A 23,922-nucleotide genomic window follows, 5' to 3' on the forward strand; every position below is an offset into this window, starting at 1 on the left:
GATAGTTTATTTTTGTGGACCCACACCGTTCAATACAAGGCCTATTACCTTTTTCACTCGGGATTCCGCGTTTTAGGCCGCTCTGTTATTTGACAAAGCGACAGTGCACGGTAGATTTTAGGACCGACAGAAATAACAGATCCATAAATCATGTAAAACATGAGATCTCGTTGTAAAGTACACATTCTCGCGAATCAAAAATATCGCTACTTCAATAAGCGATAAAACTATTTAAAGAAACCATTCGGAAAGTAGCGAGTTCTCTTTCATGTAATAATCACATCGAAGATTTTTTTCGCTTTAACAAGTATGTGACATACACACGTACACGGATAGATAGGTGTTATTAATATACTGCAAGAATTCCGATGTCGGCTTTTATGTACGAAAGAAAGATATATTACGGGGGCTTCATTAGAGTATTGACACATCTGTGAATAAGCATATAACAGATAATATGCGCGACACGATATTCAGAAAATTCCAAGTTTTCAACGCACATGAATGGCGGATGAATTTATGGTAATTAAGGGCACCTCGGATTCCATTGGGTCTCTGAGTGTTTACGCGTAAAAGGGGATAGGGTGAAAAAAAACTGAGCGCACCGAACAACCCGGAATTTGAGATATTCATAAATGCGTCGAAAATATCGAATTTACTCTCGCGCATTGGATGTAAATTTCTTAACTCTATTAACATTTGCGTCGTTCTCTTGAAATTTTTAACGCAAAAGTTGAAAAATGCGTAGAATTAATATAGAATATTAAACAGGGACTTAAAATTCAAGCTTCGTTTTAAGAAACGTTCCATTTTTTTTCCTGAAATTGGATTCACCCGGACGTGAAATTGAGCCGAATTCATTTAGATAGTTTTGCTAATTTCCATCTACGCGGTGCCCGCTGATTGCCAGCCGTTAAAATTTCCAAGGACGACAAACAAAAATTTAAATATTCAAGTTCTCGGCAGCGTTACTGCATCCACCTGCACCTGCGATCGGAGTAAGAATTTGATATATTCGAAAGTGAATTTCAATGTAAATATATATTACAATCCGATAACCCATTTGCCTATAGGCCTATATATAATCATATACCCCGCGAACGTACAGTCACAGATGTTACACGTGTAAAAATGCATGAAATGAAAACTATGCCACGCTGGTCCACCCAGTGCGCCCATTAAAACTAATGAATCTCGAATTCTTAATTTCACGTCCCGCTTTTTTCCTCAGTTCTAACCTAAAAAGTTAATTCCTTCAAGTCCCATCAGCTTTAAAATAAAGCGATATCTCACGGCGTTATATGTGATTGTATGTTATTTACTAAATGATTTGATCCAGTGAAACAGATGTTTAGTACATACCATTGGCCGGCTTACACATGTGCACATTCCACAGTGGTACATGTATGTATATATGTATATATACACACGATGATCTATTTGTCTATTTATGTGCATTGCAATCAAATTTATTGAATATTCGAAATGTCAAATATAACCAAAAATTATACATTTTCTCAAGATCTACGGAAATTGATTTTTTTCAGCAAGCAATTCATTATCCAATTATTCATGTGGGTAGCATTGAGGGTCAGCAGGCCATTCAAAAAGCACGTAGTTTACCCATTTCCCAAGGATATGAAAAATAGCGCGAGAGGGAGAGAGGGAGAGAGGGAGAGAGGGAGGGAGGGGAAAGGGGAGGGAGAGGGAGGGAGAGGGGGGAGAGGGGGGAGAGGGGGGAGAGGAGAGAGGGGAGAGAGGGAGAGAGAGAGAGGAGGGGGAGAGAGAGAGAGAGAGAGAGGGGGGAGAGAGAGAGAGAGAGAGAGAGAGAGAGAGAGAGGGGGGAGAGAGAGAGAGAGAGAGAGAGAGAGAGAGAGAGAGAGAGAGAGAGAGAGAGAGAGAGAGAGAGAGAGAGAGAGAGAGAGAGAGAGAGAGAGAGAGAGAGAGAGAGAGAGAGAGAGAGAGAGAGAGAGAGAGAGAGAGAGAGACACCAAATTTATCAGGAATTTCAAATTTCGAATGAACACCCCTTTTTAGAAAGTGCCCTTCATGATTTTGGTAATTTTTCTAGCCTATGTGACAGGTTCAAATATTCGCCGGAATTACACCCAGGACGAATGTAGTTAGCAAACATTCTAGACATCAAGAGTTACTTACGGGCCCATTCTCAGAGGGGTGCGTTGGGTGTTTCGAAGATTAATTACATTTTTTCAGTGACATTTTTATATGAAATACTCACTAAAATTTGGCCAGAAGTGCATCTAAAACGTTTCCATTTTCAAAATTTTCTTGGGGGAGGACTCCCAAACCCCCTCGTGGGGCTTCGCGTCTGCGGCGCTCGCAGTCGCCATCCAACGCAATCAAATAAGTTCCACCCTCTCTAAATTCGCACCCAGACCCAGCCAAAAGAGAGGCTGCGTACGGGCCTGACTTACTACGTATATCAGTGGTGAATAAATTTCATTCTTACATTTTAAATCATTATACTGAAGTTTTTATTTTTTGTGGAATAGCTACAGAATTCTGTTTTTAATTCTGCCCTTTAAGAACTTAAGAACGCCCCTTTCAAAACCCTGGCTTGGTACCTTGCAAACATGGAAAATCTGGCAAAAACGGTTGTGAAAACTGCACGTAGCGCACCATGGTCTCGGGAATGTACTGTGTCATTTTAGCAAAAGTCTAGAGGGCATACATAAGTCATATGTCATTTTGCTTTTTGTAGTCAGACGCGCCATGTGTTGAGGGCATGGTTCCCACAGTTATATGAATTCAAAATTCCCAAGTTTTTCCGAAGTATTTCATGGGTGATTTTTCAATTTTCCCAAATGCAAATGAACACATATCATCATGCTTCAGTCAACATTTTAGCGGTGACTGGTTGATAAAGGTGATTTTCAAGGGAAATTGCTGAAGAAAGTTGCCCTTGGCAAATGCAATATGTGAAATGTAATGAATTACCCAAATATCTCCCTGATTTGAGGAAAATTTTTCAAATTCCCAAATATTTCCCAATTTCCCTGTTCTGTGGGAACCATGTGAGGGGTAAGGGAGTACCCACATCAGATAACACTGGATCCAAAGTACAACCAGACGAAATAACTGAGAGGAACTGGCCGTCTGTTATGTGCGACTGATAAAACACGATTTTACACTTCCGGGCCGGGGCGGTTGATCATGTTGTGGTCATCACTCAACATAATCAACAATACATGGTGCGACTGACTAAAACAAAGCGAGGAAATGACATTTGACTTCGGGATGCCCTCTTGAGTGTTGTGCTAGAGGGATGCCCTCTAAAGCCTAGCGCACATCGAAACTGCGATTGGAGACAACTATTTGCAAGGCAGTTTTCGGCGCATGAGAGGAGCTGGATACGATCAGTTGCTTGAATGTGTCGATGTGTGCGAGCTTAAGATTGGTAAGCGTCGATCTATCTCCAGTTCCAGCCAGTTGCCCACGTTCTACTTTTGAGCAACTGGTTGTACTCAATCGCAGTCATATCCGTCGATGTGCGCGCTCTGGATCTCGACGATCGACACGCGCCATGCAGTTGCTGCAACTGACCGGTTGTAACTAGATTTCGATGTGCGCGGGGTAATCGTTCGGAAGCAACTAGTTGTCTCCAATCGCAGTGTCGATGTGCGCTAGGCTTAATGACACATTCCAGTTGATGTCAATGCATGCGCTGTGGATAAATGATGTGGAAGCAGGACACAGATGCCACTACTGACTGGTTTGTACCAGATTTTGACAAGTACAGGATTCATATATGAGCAGTGATCGAATATTATAACAAGATTGGAAATGTAATTTTTTGATTATCTGGAGAACTTAAGTTATTATGGCGTCAATAAACTTTCAAGTTAGTTTTCTTTTTATGTAAATTCTTTTCCGCAGTCCTTACAAGATTCTATACAAGAGCATACTCGAAAAGAAAGATTTTTTATTTCCATTCATTTCCTGCCATTTCAAAAAGCCTGTAGTAGAAAAGATTTAAGGTTATTTCTCTATGTTCCCTTCACATTTCTAAAATCAGTACTCCAAGCAATTAAAAACGCCTTAGCGTGATACCATACAATTACTTTGTTTGGGCAGATAAGTATTTGGGCAGGTATTCTTCTTCTTACAACTCCAGTACCCAAATGAGTCCAAAACACCATATCCACCAAGCACAGAAATACTAGCGAATGCCCGTTTGAACCCTCAGATATGTCCCTATTTGAAAGTCAGGTCAAGGGATAGTGGCAGCATTCCCTGGATTCCGATCTATTCAGACTATAGGCGCACACGTTTCAGACCCGCTGTGAATCGGTATACAAGATTAATCGTGTGTCCTTTCAATCGGAAAAAATGTAAATATTTTGGTAAATGCTCTGAAGTGACTAGCCTATTCACAAATTTAATCGGTATTTCATTAAGTAGACAGCGGAGTATTTTCGACATAGCAAATCGAGCTAACACGCGTCAAAACAATAAAAGCCGAAATCAATTTTAGTCATTCTATCATCGATCAACAGGTTTTATTTCGATGAAAAATGGCTTTCACGCAGTTGGGACTGAATCTCAATTTCTGTGTGAATGTGAAGTCGACGCTAGATATCGCAATGATATTTTCTTTCTCTAGTATTAACGAAACCGCATATATCAATATCGATTTTCTGCCTAGCTCAGAAAAATTAATTCGGTCCTAATAAATCGAATACGAATTCATAGAATTGAAAAAAGGGTCTTCAGGTCTTTTCTAGATTCATTTAGAGGTGGCAATTCTAAAGTTTGTAAAATTATACGTTTTGAGACATTTACACATTTATTCAATTCATTCTTAGAATTGCCAACACATATCTAAATCTATCTATTTATCAATAATATATGTACAAGATCTTTATAATGATTTAATGAACATTGTGCTACATAATTGAAAGGACATCCCCAAACCTAAAGGCTGTACCAAAAAAGGGGGAATACCCTAGAAATGAAAAAAAAACAACAAAAAATCCACCATCACCAGTCGAGATATCCTGAAAACCCTATTTCTTTTTTAGTAAGCACTATTATGATAAGTAAGAAGTTATTTCACTAAAAGTAATGAGGTTTTAAGAGATTTTCCAAATGTTTTCGTAAGTATGGACCTTTGAGACTGGCAACCCGGATTAATTCTTCGACTGGGGAAATATGATATGACAGATCAATAGTGTACACGTATATGAGTGAATAGATTTAGCTGCTCAGCAATCTTCGGTAATGAAGAATCAACTATTACAGTTTATATCTCACCTGTTTCCATTCAATTTCCCGGCAATAGTTACTCATCTTCGATCGATCGCTAACCACCGTTAACCCTTTACAATCGGAATGACTAACTATTTATACTCCACGTACTACGCAACCAATATTAACCCTTAATATCACGTATATAACGATGTTTAAATCCTCTATCCACGAATACACAACCACTTATTCAGGGGGGATGGGAGTGCGCCATAGTATGGCCAAATACTAAAATTCTTTTTTTTAAATGAAGGTACTTAGAATTTAAGCCACCCTGCCAGAAACTTGACAGATTTGACTTTTTTCACCAATCCATTGTATCGCAATAAATACTGCAAGTTTTTAATATCAAACAAATTTCTATGTCACTTCATCCATGGGAATGCAATGGGGGGTGGTGTTTTCCCCCCATATGATGGGGTAACTGCAACACCTGCTATGTTTCCCCCGCAGATGACATGATCAAAAGATCATGATCAGCCAAAATGAATTCCTTTTCAATCAACTGAATGTTTAAGCTCCTGAAATCATATATCATCACAGGACCCCTTCTTTGCTCTCAGGGATTGGTACAGTATACAGCTTTCATTAACAATTTATTCATCTAATAAAAAATCCTTTTGATTTTAAGTTAAACGTCTGATTGATACTTACTGCCAAATCTTCGTGAGCTGTTACTAAATAATCCTTCAACATTTTCTCCTGTTCAATCCGCCACTGTAATCGCGGATCTTCCAACTGATTCGTTTCTGAAATTGCAAATTTGCATTTGTTAAATCATCAGCATTTAAAAAAAAAAAACAACTCGACTTCCAACATCAAATCATTGAATCGTTGACATATTTCGCAAACAGCCTGCAGACAATTCAAATTTATTGCTTCCAAGTAGGCCTAACAACAAAATAACATCGGATAGTCACGGCAATAAAATGTAAATGAAAATGAAACAGAGAAAAATAGTTAAACAACAGGGGAGAGACCTCAAGATTTAGATTTTTTGGCAAAATTGAAATTAGCCTATATTAATTTAGATAACTTTATTAATCAACTCGATGTCAATTTCATTTCGATAGAATTCAAACTGCAGAGTACGATTTTTTAGAACGGACCTGGAACCAGTTTCTGTCCACACAAATTAGAATGGATCTGGATCGGTCTATTAGGTCGGTCCAAATTGCTTATCGCTAATAAGAACGCTTGGTACGCTCTAAATTAGAACGGGCCAAATCTAGACCGTTCTAAATAACAGTAGCACCAACGTGGCTTAGGCAGGTATGAAGGAAGGATAACTTACTGTTAATGTGGTCAATGTAGTAAACACCCATACTAGAATCATAAACCTCCTCCCAACCGAGAGGCAATTCATCGCCTGAACAGTCAGCGAAACTATGCGGCTTCGTGAATCTGAAAAAAGACGGGTCATATTTCAGTAAAAATGAAAATATATTCCAACAAGCGTCAGTTCAGTGTCAGTTCAGCGTCACAGGGTAAATCTGCATAACCAGCATAACCCGCCTGCTATGAAAGTATATAGACTTTAGAGAAAAAATATGTGGCAAAGTTACATAGGAAGTAAGTTATTTATATTCCCCACAGTGTTGAAGTTACTTCAAAAGGTATTTGTTGTTTCAATGTAAGTTACACCACATAGTTGTGTCTGACATAATCTAATTAACAAATAGTTGAAATAGAGCTGTACCCGACAAGAGAGAGAGAGAGTAACTAATAATATTATCTAATAGTTTCACATGTTTAAGAAGTATCAACAACGCAAAACTAAAGGTGGCTGCGTATCTACTGAGGAAAGAACTTTGAAGAATTCCTGCTTCTTAACATCACAGTCCGGCACATAGCATTCTGTTTGAATAAAATGTGTACAGGCCTAAAATTTTATAATATAATCTTATCAGATTCAAACCTTCTATAGTGTCCTGTTAACTTAACCACTTATACAATGGATCCTAAAGCGTTACTTTTAAAAGTTGTCACTATTTTGAGTACAGATTTTCATTCCCAATTCATTTACAAAGAATAATCAGTCATTCGGGTAAGTTGTCAACATAATGATGGTGCCTTTAATGAGTTTGAATTTTCCTTTTTCGCCCAGATCTTCAACTGCTTTGATCAGGAATTTAGTAGAGCATTTTAGAAAGTATCTCAATTGCGTTTAGAGACCATATGGGATCTCTGGAACATTGATAACCATTGCCCGTGGAGACCGGGTTTTCTAATACCTGCTGAAGATGCCGGATGCCCAGGTAACTGAACTATAGGAAGTAAGCAATATGTACATGAAAAAATATTCCCCACAACTGTCAAACTTGTGGCTTTATGTATGGGTGGAAACGGTGTCTACATTACTTAGTATGGAATGTGAATCACTGATAATGCACTGAGGAATGTCATTGACCATTTCGCTGATTTTCATAGGCCTACAATACCCTGTACAGTCAACCGAGTTCAAAATTAGGTTTTTGAATAAGAAAGTAGTTTCAAGCACTCATAAACTCACAAACGATTATCCCGAATTGGTGAACAACTTATTGAAAATAAGTACTAAATTAACTAATGCCCCATTAGCATGTATTTTCAAGCATTAGTATATGTATAGGGGAAAATGATTGATTTCTACTTCTTGACGCCCCCCCTCCACCAAAAACGAGTTTATAAATATATACTTTATGACCAGCAGGGAGCTCCCAAAGGTGCACTTGTAATTTCATGTCTTTAAGGCTTATTTTTCCATTAGATAAATGACTGCTTCAATTTCACCATTTTATGGTCAGCCGATAAATGTTCATCTGCCCCTAAACATTATCATACGGAAGACTATCGAGATAACGTCTGTTCGAGTTTTCAAGACCTTGGACCATAAACTGAGAAATTGATACAGCTAGCAATCAATCGGGTTTAAGTGAAAAACGGTTTTCAAAATCAGACCCCTTGCCCTGTTCTGTTCCTGGCAGGTGTGGTGGGCTTGTAGAGGATCAAATCAAATCAATCATTTCAAGATGAGAAATGCATGAAAATTGAAATGGGTAAATAAAACCAGCCCTATTAGTTTAAAGCCTTAGGTTAAGTTACCTCGAATAAAATTTACAGGGTTGATATTCCTTGAATTCGGTGACATTCTTAAAAATGTGGAATATTGTTAAAATGCGTGAAATTATCTCGTTGTTTTTTGTTCTTCTGAAATATCTCCCCGAATCGTACCACTTGTATTCCCAAAATGCCAAGGCCTACCAGAAGTAGTCAACTTGGGCATTTACTATATTGTGGTACAGAGTCTATCATAGATACTATAGAAAGAATGCAGTCCAATGATTTGAGAACGAGAGAAACCTTGGACGGGAAGATCGAGTATTTCGGAAGATTATTACGATACTGTGGGTAACAACTGAAGTATCTACGATAACGGAAAACTTCAGAGTTAACGATAATAAACTATCAGTATAACTTTTGATGTCTAGACACAGTTCCTCGAGAAAGAGAGGGATGAGCACTTGAAATTCGTAGTAAAACAAAGGGCGAAGCTAATTCTACGTATATTCTCTCGAAACATTTCAAAATAAATCGAAGATAAATCTATCTGCCGATTAAGAAACTCACGCGCACGCACTATCAGGACCCGGAGTGAGAGAGCGAAGAACTATCGAGGTGAAATTCAATGTTTTTCGAGAATAACGTGCGCGCGCGTTCAATCCATGATGTGAGAAGCGTTCTTCAATTCATGAGAACCGAAATCGACATCAGACAAGTTAGCAGTACACGAACACTGGCTCCAGACATAATGATCATTGCCACCTGCAGACTTCATCTTATAGACAAACACTACTCAGTATCTCTGGCTACAGTTTCTTATTACTGCTTTAGTAGAATTCCAACAACCACCGACTTAAAAACGCGTACTTCTTCGGGATTCGAATACATCATTCATTAAAAAAATATGTATTACGCAGTCTCTCAGGTGCACGGATGACTACATACCCCATCCCAAAAATTACACAAAGTTTTAAACATCTTCGACCGGGGAATACGTTCATAATCTGACGCGTGAACGAGAACATAATTCGGTAGGCAAAAAAGTCTGAGCAGAAATAGCTTCGATGATATTCGCAAATTCTCAGAACAAGGTTTTCCAAATAAATCTAAAAATTCACTGGCTGGAGCGGTTTACCTAGTGAGGCTACAGTAGGCTACATCAAAATTTTTTTGTTTCAGTTATGTAAAACGGCCATCATCCAGATAGGAGCTTACAAATAGACCGATTTGGAATTCTTTATCTTAGAGGGCATACCTGTAGGCATCTCTCCCATGATTCACTAAATATTAAATCAGACAAAAGTGTCTTAACTAAGTTTTCGGGTGATTGCTTGAAGAAAGATTACAGTTTACCCCTAGGCCTAAAAAGGAACGTTTACTTCCCGAGATAATGGTTGAACTTTTTTTGGCCGTAGACTTTAGTTGATTAGGCCTATGCTCAGTCAAGGTCTTTTATTTTATGGCCCTCGACAAAACAAAGAACTCTCCCATGGAACATTTACTCAGAGAATCTGGTGGCCGGCCTTCAATCATTTGCTACTTCATTGCTGATCACGTGACTATTTGGAGCATGCCCCCTCCTAAACGTCCATTCCGAGTCATATTCTTTCATGACCTCCTAAATCTGAATCAAACCACCATCACTGAATGGAGGTGGAGGACTCAATGAACGGTCAAGTGATCAGTAAGCCTTATAGTGATAAGAGTATAGTTTGAAGGCTGGCTTATGTCGACAAGCAACACGACGCCTACCGACTCCTACCGACTCCTACCGACGCAACTGAGAGCAACCGCGATCACAGCCCAGCTTATGTCGACTGCGCTCCGATTCGCAGCAACTGAGGCCGACTAGCGGGATATGAGATCCTCCCAGTTGCTTCCCTGCTTATGTCAGTTGTGATTACTAGCAACTGCAACGGCTCAAATGGTCACGTGATAAGCATTTTGAGAATAAATTTGAATTACTAGGAAATATATTTCTATTAGAAAAGCTATTTCTTTAAGACTTTGATCTTTCTGATTCTGTTTTGAATACAACGTGCTAGCGACATTGTATAAAGATGGCCGCTCACACCATAATTCTACCAATTTCGTTTCTAGATTTTCGGTCCAGTCCTCTGCCGTGCTGAAGGTTTGGAACGTTTTGAACTACTTGAATTTGAAAGTTTATGACTAATTACCAATGACGCTAACTAGCGGTGATAATTTTTACTATGTACATAGGTCTCTCATTGGCTGGAACCCCTGCGCTCAGTTCCGTCGCGTCGCAGATGAGCTTATGTCGGCTGCGATCGAAAGCAACTGCCCGCCTACCGTAGGCCGGAGTAGAACATGGGCAACTAGCCGGATACGGCTTGCGACGAGTCGGTAGGCGTCGCGTTGCCGTCGCAAGCCGGCTTATGTCGAACCGATTGAGGAGCAACTTGCGGCCTCTCGTAGGCCGCTAGTTGCCGCTAATCGGCGATAAACCCAGTTGCGTCGGTAGGCGTCGCGTTGCTTGTCGACATAAGCCAGCCTTTAAGGCCACCAGATTCTCCATTCTCATAAAAAAAGTCAACCCCTCTGTGGACACAGGTTTGTTTCGATTCATGTGGAGCCAAATCAGAGATTTCATACGGAGACTTTGGAGGTCATATAAAAAGAGCACAGCACTGGAGTTCGAGACAACAATTTTGAATTTGTCTCTTGCGATGGTCGCATCATAACAACAAAACTTAGTAATTTTTCGAAGTTTGAATCTGATCTTGAACCAGGAACAACAGCTAGAATGGTTGCTGCGATTACGGTTTCCAATAGAATAGGGGGCAACAAAGGAAGTTGATGACAAATTTACATCAAATATCATCAATTAGGCTAACTAATTATTGAAAGTCAGACCAGTCTGAAGCAGCAAAATGTTCAAAATTTGATGAAACCATTGCTTGCCCAGAGCACCTGACCTATGTTGTTAATTCTACGATATCTATTTGTTAGCATCAATGATGTTTCTTTCAGTGAAAAACTTTACATCATGATATCAATACATTACAATCAATTCAGTCAGTGATGGAAATGGAATGGATGCGCATTTATTTACCTGTCCCTTGGGTCTATCCATGTAGTTTGTCGAGTATTGTGATCGATATAAAACAATTTTCCATCGTAATCCTGACCGAGTTCCCATCCATCGGGCAGTGATAACTCCCCGTTCCTATTTCGAGGCATATTTAATCCATAATCCGCGAATTTGTGCACAGGGTAATTCTCCAAGTCAAAATCGTTCTTCCTCCGCCATTTTGTTTTTTGATCTTCTCACTGTCGCCCTCTGTGGGCAGTATTCGGAACTACCTATTCTCACGACAAGAAATCATGATTTGAGTTCTATGAAGAAATGGACTAAAACGAATTCATAGTCTATTTTCGTTTTATAGTCCATGATTATACTCACTAATCATTTTCTGTTGAAATATAATTGTGCTAAATTAGTCTTGTAATAGATACACTACCGGGTACCGCTATATTTGTTTTTAGACTGTATATTCAGTTTAAATTAGTTTCTTAATTGAAGAATTTACTAAAGAGAATGTCTATGCGGGCCTAATAAACTACTTGGCCACTGGTTATTAGCGCCCTAGAGACATTCAGAATTTAGAAAGGAGAAAAACACTTTCTTACAAAATCTAACTGTGAAAAAAGGCTAATGCCTATTCATAAACGCGAGAAATCCCACAATAAATGTAGCCAAAACGAGAAACTTGAATAAGAGTAAATATAATATATTTACTCTTATATTTGCGCAACGTTTCGGCTAAAGGATGATGGCTAATTGGCTTTAGCTGAAACGTTGCGCAAATATATTTACTCTTATTCAAGTTTCTCATTTTGGCTACATTTATTATGGGATTTCTCACGTTTATTCATCATGCACGGATATTGTGTTTTCTTCTTTCTCAACTCAACTATTCATATTTTCACATTTCTAAGTTACTATATTTGGAGGGGAAAGGTTATATTTAATGACGTTTTGTATGTTTATAACATTAGGCTCTTTTTTGTATGCGTGCAAATGAAGATTGTATTTTCCTGTTACTTTTGTATGCACATAAAAAGGAGGGTTGAAAATCTAAATTTTATGTGTACATAATAAGATCCCAAGGATCCATTTTGCTTTAAAAAATCGAAAATCAGAAATTTCTAAAAAAAAAGGTACTAGTCATTGGAAATATGTGGATGCTGCCAGAATGTCCTCATATCAATTTTCCCTCAAAATATTTGTGGAAAACTCTCAGATCTCACACCTGGATCTACCCCTACTTGGGCTTGACTCGATATTACATGAGAGGAAACAAAATGTCACAAAAATAATTAGCAACAAAATAAGTCGATAATTGGCATATCATAACAACTTTTATTGTGATCAATACAGATTTGGCTCACAGTTTAGTCATCGATTTGACTAGAGTATAAATATTGATGCATCTCTTTCTTTTAAACTATAACTGTTTAACAAGAGGAGAAATTTAAGTCACCATTTTATAACAGTGGAAAATAGGATAACAACCATTATACGTGTTAGCCTTTCCCCACATAACTTATGGCTGGCAACAAACTCCTAAAGAATTAACAATTTTAAGTAACTTGGCTGGAGGGATGGATCGCCATCGAAATGACAACAAAACCAATACATAGTTTTATAGACTAGCGAGTCGCAACTAAAACTAATGTATTGCCAATGGTGTTAGACTTTAATCCTGGGCTTAAGTCATAACTGGTCTACAAGATGTATGCCAGGCTGTTGTCATCATTTAGGGATGCAATCTCCCAAAGGTCTGTCTCAGCGATTAGTTTTAACACGGCCTAGCTAACGTATTTTATATGATTACTTGAAACATCGCAGTTTTAGCCCATCTCACTCTAGGCGTCTATTTACATCTCACACAATTTTCCACATCCCCTCAAACGGAAAGTAAACAATGCAAGCTTTCATCAAACAAGAATGATAACGAGACCTAATAATCAATTCATCCTTAGTAATTAAACAATTACATGACAAACCTGTATAAATACAATCACAGTCACAGTGTAACCTACCGTTACACACAAATACAAACGGCACAAAATTTTGGCGGCTGAAAAAACCAATTTCGATGAAGAATTTTCAGAATTTCAGAATGATTAGCAGTTTTCCTTGGAACGGAGACATTTTTGACGTTACGAATCAGCATTTCGAGAACTCAATACACGATATCAGGGGCAGATCCAGGTACAGTCTTTGACAGGAGCACAAAGAAATGAAACGGGCATACTGTTAAGAGGTCTGGAAATTTAATTTTAACGCAGTTTCCAGGGTAGTTGAGTACAATTAAAAAGAAATATCGCCCTGAAACATAAGCCGTTGCTTTTCAAAAGGGCGCAAGAAAATTACGATGGGAAAACGTGCTCCTTGTGGATCCGCGCCTGAATATCGACGTTCTGCCTACTAGCAATGATTCACTATTGTTTTTAGTGATGTTAAAATTTATTGCATATTATTTTCTGACATTGCATCTATCGTGAATTATAAACCAGACTATATTAAACATACATAAATATATATATAGTGCGTATATATATATTTGTTGTTGCCTACATATTGATACTATACTATACAGTTATGTACAATGAGTTTTCCTTTCAACATATACATTTTACATTTTAATACATTTCGATATTTTTTCATCATTCATAGTTACACATTGTACAGAATATACAAAGATAAAATTTTCCAAATTCAAGGATCTGTTCTTTACAACATCAACAACGATGATGACCCTGAAAAATCAGCGATTCTTCAAATTTCACTTTTATTCAAAAAATATTTGCACCGACTTCAGGCAAAATTTCAAATGAAAATCAAGTCTCATCGCAGAATAATAATCGCTTATAGAAAAAGAATTCAGGCCGCTTTTCTTTTTCACCACTCACAGCAAGGCTTTTATGAATAAGTTAAACAGCTGAAAATGTATGACACCTGAATATAGCTGCTAAGTGTAATGATGACTCTAGAGTCATCATTCCTGAATGAAAAGTCAAAATACAAATATGAAATCCTTAAACTAGATGAGGTTCATTCTTTCGATCATCATAAGTTGGTTAACTGGGAAATTTGTGGTATTCCGTATTTTCTCTGTCGACTATAAACCTAAGTCTGACTGATTTGGAGCTGTGCATGATCCCATCACATATGCCCTTGGTACACCCCTTAGCCTATACAGTACAGTAAAATTTGCTTAATTCTGATTTTTAATCCGGATTTTCACTTATTTCGGATTGAATATTTGGACAATTTAACCTGGAACCATGTAAACTATTATTCATAATTCGAATATAAGTGAGTTCTACTGTATATAAGATTTCCCCTGCTATGAATGCAGAATGTACCCAAAACTCATCATTTTTGATCTGCATATGGGTCCTTCATAAATATGTATGCATTAATGGGGGAAGAAATTGACGATTCTACCTATGCTTACATTTAAATTGCATACATGGGATGGGGTAAAGTGCTTTTTTGAGCCAACGTATGGCCCATATGATCGGTATGTATTTATTCTATGTCTCAGGATTAATTTTTATAACCTTTGTAGATATTTTGCCAGACGCGGGTGATATGATGATATATTAATAGCTTAGTGTAAATGTGCAATTATTAATTTCAAGATGGCTTTCTGTTTACGAGTCTCCATGAATGCAACCAGTTCAGTTCAGGTAAAAGAAAACTTCATTTTGAAGGAAAAAAGTGTTTTCTAAGGTTATGTAGCCAACCGTTTCTATTAAAATCTGTCGTTTAAAAAACTCGAATTTACTGTTATAAAAATACTTCTGAACAAGATTACTTTTTCAATAAAATTTCACAAATTTCATAGCAGTATTTAAACAGAGATTTCAATGAATATGATAAAGACGACATGTACCTTAAGATTATACATTAACATTTAATGGCACTTTAAACAGTTTCCATGGTTTTATGTTATTATAAACATGTAACTCAGTATCTTTTTACATATACAGTAAACCATGCCCAAGTGGGTTTGTTTTGAGACTGGAAGAATTTCTACGACTAATTGAATAGTCGAATTTCAAGCTTTTTAATCAAAACTACCACCGGGTATGACGACTTAAAGAGATAGAGCTCAAGACGACTTAAAGAGACAAGAGCTCAATCGTAAGTACACGTACCTACCAAATATTGACTTAGCTTATATAATGACAGAAGCAGCGAAGCCCACACATATCTCAACCTATTTCAGTGAGTTCGATTAAAAAGCCTCCAACTTAGAGCTAGAGGTTTCAACACATTTCTAATAATTTGGACCATAAAAATACTACGACATACGTAGGTCTCTGATTTTTGGACAGAAATATATTTGAAAATGAGAAAATAACCTAGACCTAGAATTTTCCACCAACTTGAGCTTATATCCGACTTATGCCGATATAGCATGCGCATGGTTTACTGTATTCTTTACAAACTGAAATGTTAATATTGGAAATCCAAAATAGCCAGTCAGTCAACAGATGAATTCACAATTCTCGAGCAAATCTAGTGTCTCTTATGAGCACCATCAAACCATAATCTCATCGTCTTTATCATCTTTTTGCTCTATATATTCGTTATCCAAAGTAATTTCGAACGTTCCTCGTGCATCGTGAACGCTGTCGGTTTCGTACGACCCTTTTCGACCTATCGGAACTTTGAACGTCGAAGTTCGCGGTTGGCTGCAGTCATCGTCGTTGAGGTCGCAGTCTTCGGGAATTGTGACGTCGCTGCTGACGCTGCGCGTGAATCGAGTAGTAGCGCGAGCTGTCGTCGGAGATCGGTTAAACGTCGGAGGTGGTAAACGCTTCTTCGTAAGATGGGTTAGCTGTTTCGGAGGATGTGCTGGAATTACAGATACGCGGGAGATGAGCGAACGAAATTTACATCCGAGATACAGAAATTTACGTAGATCGACTCGCGAAATTATCTCACAATATCAATCATCGCGTAAATCGACAAATCAATAATGAATAAAATTTCTTTTTTTCTATATTGTTGCAAAGGCAATTAAGAATTACATAGAGCAATGTATTAAAACCAGTAAGATAGAAAACACGGGGTCATGCATAAAGTACGTATGCTTGACTTCCAGGTATTTTTAACCCCCCTACCCCCATGTACACCTTCTGTACGATTTTTTATAACCCCCCCTTGCGTACATACTTTTATGATTGACCCCTCCCTGGAAAAGTGAATTTTTCAGGATCCACGGTTTAAAAAGGTAAAATTCACCATCATTCATCAGAGCTCCGACAACGATGTAGGTATTGACGAAGTGAAAGACCGAGAGTGGGGAATTCCCAGGAAATCCCAACAAATATAGGGGGTATTTTCAAAAATCACATTGTGTTTCGTGCACAAACTACGTACTATAAACATTAACCCTCCCCCTTGGAAAAGTATGTACGCGTTGAGCTCAATTCTCCACTCCCCCATACGCTTTTTGTATGGATTTCTTAAACCCCCCTCCCCTACATGCGTACGTACTTTATGCACACCCCCCACGGCCAATTAGTTTGTTTTTTACCCAAATAGCGGAAGAAATTATCTCTTGTTTCGTAAAAATTGTGTATATTTCAATGGGGAAATTCTCCATTGCTCCATACTAGTATTAGCCGAATGATCATGGGGAAATGATAGGCAGTCACACTGAACAAATGTTGATGGCGTTGTCAATTCTCCAACTTAAAGAAATATATACGATGGAAAATTGTGAAAATTGGGATTCGAAAAAACAACCAGCGCAGAGTTAGCACAGTGCGCTTACGACTAGACTATTGAGATTACTTGCAGATATCACAACTTAATTACTACTTATACCCCTAGCCCAACCCTAACCCTTATATCAATATTAAACCTTACCAGGTTTTAGATTCGGTAAGGGTTAGGTTTAGGGAACTTACCGGTAATCCTAAAACTAACGCTAAAGCCTAACCCCACACCTAAACCAAATCCTAAAATCGTAATCCCGTACGAAGTTATGACAAGATGAAACGCTGCACAGCCCATGACATCATCATCATTCGCCGAGTGTGACTATTTACCACTTTCCTACTTGAAACAGCTAAAATATCCACCGAGCAGACATTACGCAGTGCGATTTTAAACAAATACTGATTGATAAGCAAATAAAGGTTAAAAACAGATGCAGAAAGGAAAAGAGACTAAGATATAAATATATCTATATATGAGATTATGTGCAACTCACCATACAATAACAGGGATGTTTGATAGCGTGGAAGATGTTGGAGCAGGTCCTAAAATAATCACAATCAAACTTATACATAATTAAAATCTACCCTTTTCTCAGATACTACATGAGGGTCCAGTTTCTTAAAAATGTCTAACACCTATGCGATAGATTTATCATGAACTGAATAACACATATCGAAGAAATTAAATTGTTTTATGAATTAAACATTTTTAAGAAACTCATCCTGCCGCATCAGGGATAAACTACAGAAAAACCCGAAAAATAAGTGATTAAGTGATTTCTGATTGGCAAATAATGATATCATCTAAGCTGCACATGTGGCTGCGCACTGGGGCTAGTCAGGCAGGGTTTTGTACCGTGATGGACTTGATGCTAAGTTCAAATCCCTGCCGAGGGAGGATGGAGAAACTGGGCCCAGTGCCATACTCGGGTCAATGATTCCACTTGAACAACTCAATCAGATGTTGACGGGTATCAGAAAGTATACATGCACGCTGCTAGAATTTACATATATCAGTTTCGCCGAGAGAGACATGCAAGCAATTCTTCACATTTTCCATTCCTCATTGCAGGTAAATGTTCCGAAACAAATACAGAATCTTATTTCAACCGCAGATAGCGAAAGCGAATGCCAGGGCCCAGTTTTATCTCATGTAAATTTAGTTTCTTAATCCATTCAGTGTACATTTAACTGAAACAAGTATTGTTGAAAATCAATAAAATTTCTGACACTTGGTGTTGAACTAAATAAAACAGATTACCAGTTCAATCACCAGCTGATAATTAATATTGTATAATCAAATATATAAATTTTAAAGTAGAAAATTAAATGAAAAATGTACTAACACATATTTGGAGCCAGCTACTGACTGATAGGCCCTATATGTGAATGAAACTCAGGGTGACCACAATCTTTCCACTTTAAAATTCCTTGCTTTTTCTCTGTGTCTACCCAATAAAAGCAGAAATTTCCCTGTGTCCTGATGAACAGTAAGACCAGATTTGTTATCTTGACAGACCCAAGAAGTAAGCTAGCCCAGTAAATATTCCGATTTCCAACTAATATATTTCAAAGGAATTTACCATATGAATGGAAGATTAAGTTAAGTTCTGATTTCAACAGGAATGGAGACCATCATACACGATTCACAGGGAAAATGAGTGGGCAAAATAAACACCATATCAAATTCTCTGTTTTCCCAAAGAGAAATCAGTTCCCTGTGTTTTACCTGTTTTCAAGAATTGTGGTCACCCTAAAACTTAAGACTCTGATATATTATTGCAGTCAAACTCAACCCTTAACCCAGTAACTGGGTCGCAAGATGAAATGATCAATTTTCTCAAAACATTGGAAGGATTGATGTATTCGTTATTGAATATGTAGGGTACAAGGAAAATTAGTAGCAATAATTCATATTACAGCGTATAAGGAAACACACATGTACTACATATATGTATGAGGTATGGAGATCAGAAGAAGCGATATTTAGGCTTTTTTCTATAACTTGGGAGTACCGATATGCCATCAGAAATTCCGTCAAGAAACATGAACAAAAAATATCCAATGTCATGCTACATTTTCAATAATGAAAAAAGAAAGGATTTTTGCTCGACATTTCCATCGAAATTTTGAATCAAATCGTTTGCAAAAACTTAGTTTTCTTGAAAAAAGTATTCACTTTTATCTTTTTCCTGAAAACATCTGTACTTCGAGTGATTGAAAAAAGGCCTTCATAGTTTCAAGCAGTCTGCGTATAGCACTGTCAGCATACATGTAGCACAACTACTTCCAAGGATTATATAGACAGACATACAGTGCTTCTCTGGACGTCAGAATAATTATCAACAGAACTTCAATATTTTCTTGTCGAGTTGTTATTAGGATGTATAATATTTCTTATTTGATAAATTGTTACCAATCTGCTACACATGTTCTAATAGTCGACAGTACTCGAGTCGGGTCTGCCCAACTTGGCTAACTGATCAAATCTGATATTCAAGCTGCAATCACATGGAGACGATTTAGCCCGAATCAAACTAGCCCGAAACCAAATGTGGCCCGTTTCAAATTCGAGAACATGTTCATATGTATATCAATCGACACTGAATCAATCAAATTATCATTATTGCGCATTAATGGAATCACGGGACCATTTCATTTGTTCTGAATGAAAAAATCAAATCATAAACAAGAGTAGAAAATTATTTTTCCGTGTGATTTTTTCATTGGCATGGTCATGGTCCAACGTTTTCAGTCAGGCCAAGTTTGTTTGGCACGGCCCCATTTAGCATCAGTGTAAACAGTTGGCCTGGGCCGAAAACAACCATGTGATCGCGGCTTTAAACTAGAGTTCCATTGGACATGTACCTTTGGCGGCTGATGCATTAGTAGGACTATTGCTGTCATTAAGCTATGCCTACATAAGAGAACTTAACTCCTGGGTCAAGCAGGGCAGATTCAGAATCTTAATATACCAGAATGCTGAAATGATGCAGCAGGCCCTTGATTTATTGCAGAGAAGTTTTCATGCCAAAATTGATAGAATTGGATTTGATGTTTTTTGCTGAAATGTAATTGAATTGAATTCGATGATTTCTTGCTGAATAAAATTGAACTGAATGAGCAATCTAGCGCATGGCTAATTGGCATCCACTCCTACAGCGCAGACAGGGGATAAGCTATTGCACAACAAGATAAATTTTTTGCCGTGATTCACACTTATTCCAATGGCTGAAAATCTTTAGAATTGCGCCTTCTAAGACATGATCTCAGGTGAAATGAGATGATGGGGATATAAGCTGACATATCTATGGTGGTTTGCTAGGCTCATATAATAAGTACACTTTTACCCTTCTGGATCAGGAATATCGCAATTTTTTCTGGAGGCTTTAAGGGGGTTCACTAGCAACTAGTGAACCGGATCTGACCCTGAAGTAATCAAAACTATTGCCGAATATGAAGTCTGAAGTAATTCTTTGTATAAGATCATATAGCTGTCCGAGAGAATTAACCTGACCACTCCAGCATTCATTAAGTTAGTCATATTTTCATTATTCAATCGGCCAGAAATGAACGTTAAGAAAGCACTGTACATCACGGATAAGGATTACAAACTCAGCAAGTTAGTTCATCAAACACGATTAGCGTAATCAACTCACCAGGAGAATCGAATGTGGCAGGATATTGTTCTTCGTCTTCCTCCGATTCATACAGCATATCCTCATCCGAGCTACCATGGCGACATTCTAAAACCGGTAGATTCGACGTCAATTCATCCCTGCAAAGTATCAACAAAATATCATTTGAATAAACTTTCTTGATATATCGCACGGTACATAAATCCTTATTTCAGCCACTAAGCACAACGTAGAATCCAATCTGTTGGAAAATTTAGCCATGTTGCACAGCTGATCAACTATTGTCGGCTGATGGATAAGCCTGCTTTATAAGTCGGCTGCAAGGTATTGTCACTCTCTATTTCTAGGCAGACGTTGGCGTGACCATATCGCTGTACTGAGACAGGTATCACCGTAATCATAAACATCACTTTATGAATTATCAATTTATATAGGTTAGGTTGAATAAACGTTCGGATTAGAATTCTTATAGTGTGCGTTAGTACATCCCAACTCTTTCCATGGCGGTGCCAGTTTCTGTTTGCGCAAGGGTGAGTAAGACGGAATCTGCCAAACGAACACAGCTTCTACAAAACTTGGCATTATGGTCTGCGTAACCGAAATCTTTTAGAATATATGATCGAAACTTGGGTAATATAGGGTACTAGTTCCCAATATTGTACAAAATATATTTCGAAATCAATGAATCAACATATTTCTACTTTGATTGGACACGACAGGGTACATTGCGCAGTTTTCAAGATAAGCCTTTTTAAAAGTACTATGAACTGACTTTTCACGCTGGATCGATTCTAAATGTCGTGATAGGGCGCGTTCCTCCTCATCTACAGCTCGTAACTGAAATTTCTCCTCGTTGATATCAGTCGCCACACGACGCAACATAGGATTCGTTGCACCCTACAGAAAAAAGCATATTGCAAAATAACTGATACACTTAATCTTAGAATAATGATGATTATCAACTAGGGCTAATTTTCACAAAGCTTATCATCATTCATTGAATTTTTTAGCCAATGAGATTTGCGTAGGTCATCATTAGCGAATACATTAGCAAAATACATAGGGCTATAGGTGCTGTATCTTGGTCAATGGCAATAGTAAAATGAAATCGATGTAGTTATTCTATGGCTAGTTAATTGTTTCATTAGTTAAACCTCTTTGTTTGCTACCAGTGCGCCCTTTTGGTTCAGGAAGCCTTCATTAAATGCATTTGATTATGTTACCCGCGTAGCCACATAAGTGAGTCAGTAAATCGCTAAATGATGCCCTGTTATAGAATTTGTTCATACGCGTACATACCTTTGGTAATGTTTTACGATTGTTTTGAATGTTGTTAAGTTTTTCACTCGCGGTTACGGTATAATTATCTAGCGTATTCAGGTCTTCTATAGTCGACCGCAATTTCGACAACTGTTCACTGATCACCATTTCAATTGTTCTGCAAAATACACAAAAAAACGTAGGATTTTACTAGATATCTCATAGTGGCAATAGTGATGGAACCAGAAATATGAGATAGCTCATAGTCGGCAGTGAACGTGTTAAAACATTCATACAAGGCAGTAAACCCCGACCAACTTTCTGAAAAATCAATTGCACCGATTATAGGCAGGTTTTGATTGAACATATTCCGGTTTAGGAATATCCAATTCCGGATTACAAACACTCTACCGGCTTTTTATCAGGTTTACAGATTATGCTATTCCCGACTAGCGTATTATGTCGAATTGAATGCTCCAGAAGAGAATACCAGAAATAATAGAGATCAATTGAAACCTGCCTGAAGAGAAACTGGACATTATCATTGTTATTGTGTCATAAAGAAAGCAGAATAAAGAGCATTGCAAGCACTAGCGATCAGAGGCAATTTGGACTAGATATACATAGAACTTACACAGCTTGTTTAGTGACGTGTATTAAACTTTCCTGCGCCTGTAACGGTCGGTTTGTGCGTAATATGCACGGCGCAAACACTACCGCCAGATTACTAGCCGACATCTTATTGTACGATTCTAAATTAGCCACCCTGAAATGAAAAAAAAATAATGCGATCATCATCTTTCATTTTTCGAAAATAGTCATAAATGTGAAACTTTATTCTAAGTGTCATTTAAGATTATCATTAAAACTATTCTGCATCGATTTGCATTGCGGCAATTTGATATGCTCTTTTTGATTCGCCCAGAAGCAATTGTAAGATCGAAGTTAAGGTCATGTGATGTCACATGTAATTTGTCTATAAAACAAACCTTGCTAAATGAAATATAAGACGTTCAAATAAGTCATGGTTTGGCTCCGGCAATTTCTCTATCACAGTATATATCGATTGGACTTTCTCTTTAGCAGACACACCACCAGTATCTGTAATAATCAAAACAAAACACAAAATCATTAAAGCAACTATGTTAACTTGAAGTCTGGTCTATTTGGATTTACAATGAAGCCAAGTTATCAACCCTTAGCGCCTACTAGTATCTGTATAGTATAGTATTTGACAATAGTTTTATTCAAAGCACTCCCAAATAATACTAAATAAGTTCAGCAATGTCTACATTCCGAGTTTCAGACACTTCTATAGCCACATAGCAAAAATTATTCGATGCACCATTTGACAAAAATAATAATAATAATAATAATTTTTACGGCGAAAAAATCCAATGCGTTCTACTGCTAGAACGCCAAGAAAAAAGATGGCGGATTTCGCCGGTGGCTAAATGCAATACCGCAGGGCCGGGTCGTATAGAAAAACCATTGGCGATCAATCCAAATTTAGAAAATACTGGCAAAAACCATAGGAAAGGGTACAGTACTCGACAGAAATATAATATCCCCAACCTCAAGTTAAATGGGGTTAATTCTAAGACTAAACACTGTTCATAAGGTACGTATATACTAACCACTGAGTATATGCACTATCTTTATCTGTTCCACTTGAAGAAATGTATATTAACAAAATTCAAGTTTATATGATGATATGCGGCCACTTCAGGCCCATTTCGTTTTTATAGCCCTGGACAAGAAGAGCATTCACAATTCCCTATTGGCGGGACAAACTAGAAGTTTCATTTCTTTGACCATCATCCAATGGTTGAAATGGAACTACCTCCCAGAGTCAACCATTTGCCAAGATTTTCTGTGGAAAAGTTCAAATCTACCTTGTACCTCTCTTTACTTCTTTTTTTAAAAATTAATGTTTATTACA

General features: G+C 37.7%; 2 protein-coding genes across 6 annotated transcripts in view; both read right to left on the reverse strand.

The window, feature by feature from the left end:
• The window catches only part of LOC141905588 (protein KIBRA-like), a 31,565-nt gene extending 19,991 nt beyond the window's left edge, over positions 1–11,574 (reverse strand). The window contains exons 1-3 of the mRNA XM_074794520.1: positions 11,387–11,574; positions 6,563–6,672; positions 5,923–6,017 (exon numbers count right to left, since the gene is read on the reverse strand). Of these exons, the coding sequence (XP_074650621.1) occupies positions 5,923–6,017; positions 6,563–6,672; positions 11,387–11,514 (333 nt within the window). The 5' untranslated portion in view covers positions 11,515–11,574. The remainder of the gene's footprint in view (positions 1–5,922; positions 6,018–6,562; positions 6,673–11,386) is intronic.
• A 1,103-nt stretch (positions 11,575–12,677) lies between these two features.
• LOC141904907 (unconventional myosin-IXb-like) overlaps positions 12,678–23,922 on the reverse strand; it is a 73,636-nt gene continuing 62,391 nt past the window's right edge. For 4 of the 5 annotated variants that reach the window (XM_074793522.1, XM_074793520.1, XM_074793518.1 and 1 more), the window contains 6 exons: positions 22,970–23,081; positions 22,615–22,746; positions 22,020–22,158; positions 21,493–21,617; positions 20,742–20,860; positions 12,678–16,210 (listed from right to left, as the gene is read on the reverse strand). In XM_074793522.1, coding sequence (XP_074649623.1) covers positions 15,894–16,210; positions 20,742–20,860; positions 21,493–21,617; positions 22,020–22,158; positions 22,615–22,746; positions 22,970–23,081 — 944 coding nt within the window. In that variant the 3' untranslated portion in view covers positions 12,678–15,893. Of the gene's footprint in view, positions 16,211–17,576; positions 17,626–20,741; positions 20,861–21,492; positions 21,618–22,019; positions 22,159–22,614; positions 22,747–22,969; positions 23,082–23,922 lie in introns of all 5 variants that reach the window. The other variant, XM_074793521.1, reaches the window with a different exon arrangement.

Source organism: Tubulanus polymorphus, chromosome 5 (genome assembly GCF_964204645.1).
Source record: "Tubulanus polymorphus chromosome 5, tnTubPoly1.2, whole genome shotgun sequence".
Lineage (NCBI taxonomy): Eukaryota > Metazoa > Nemertea > Palaeonemertea > Tubulaniformes > Tubulanidae > Tubulanus > Tubulanus polymorphus.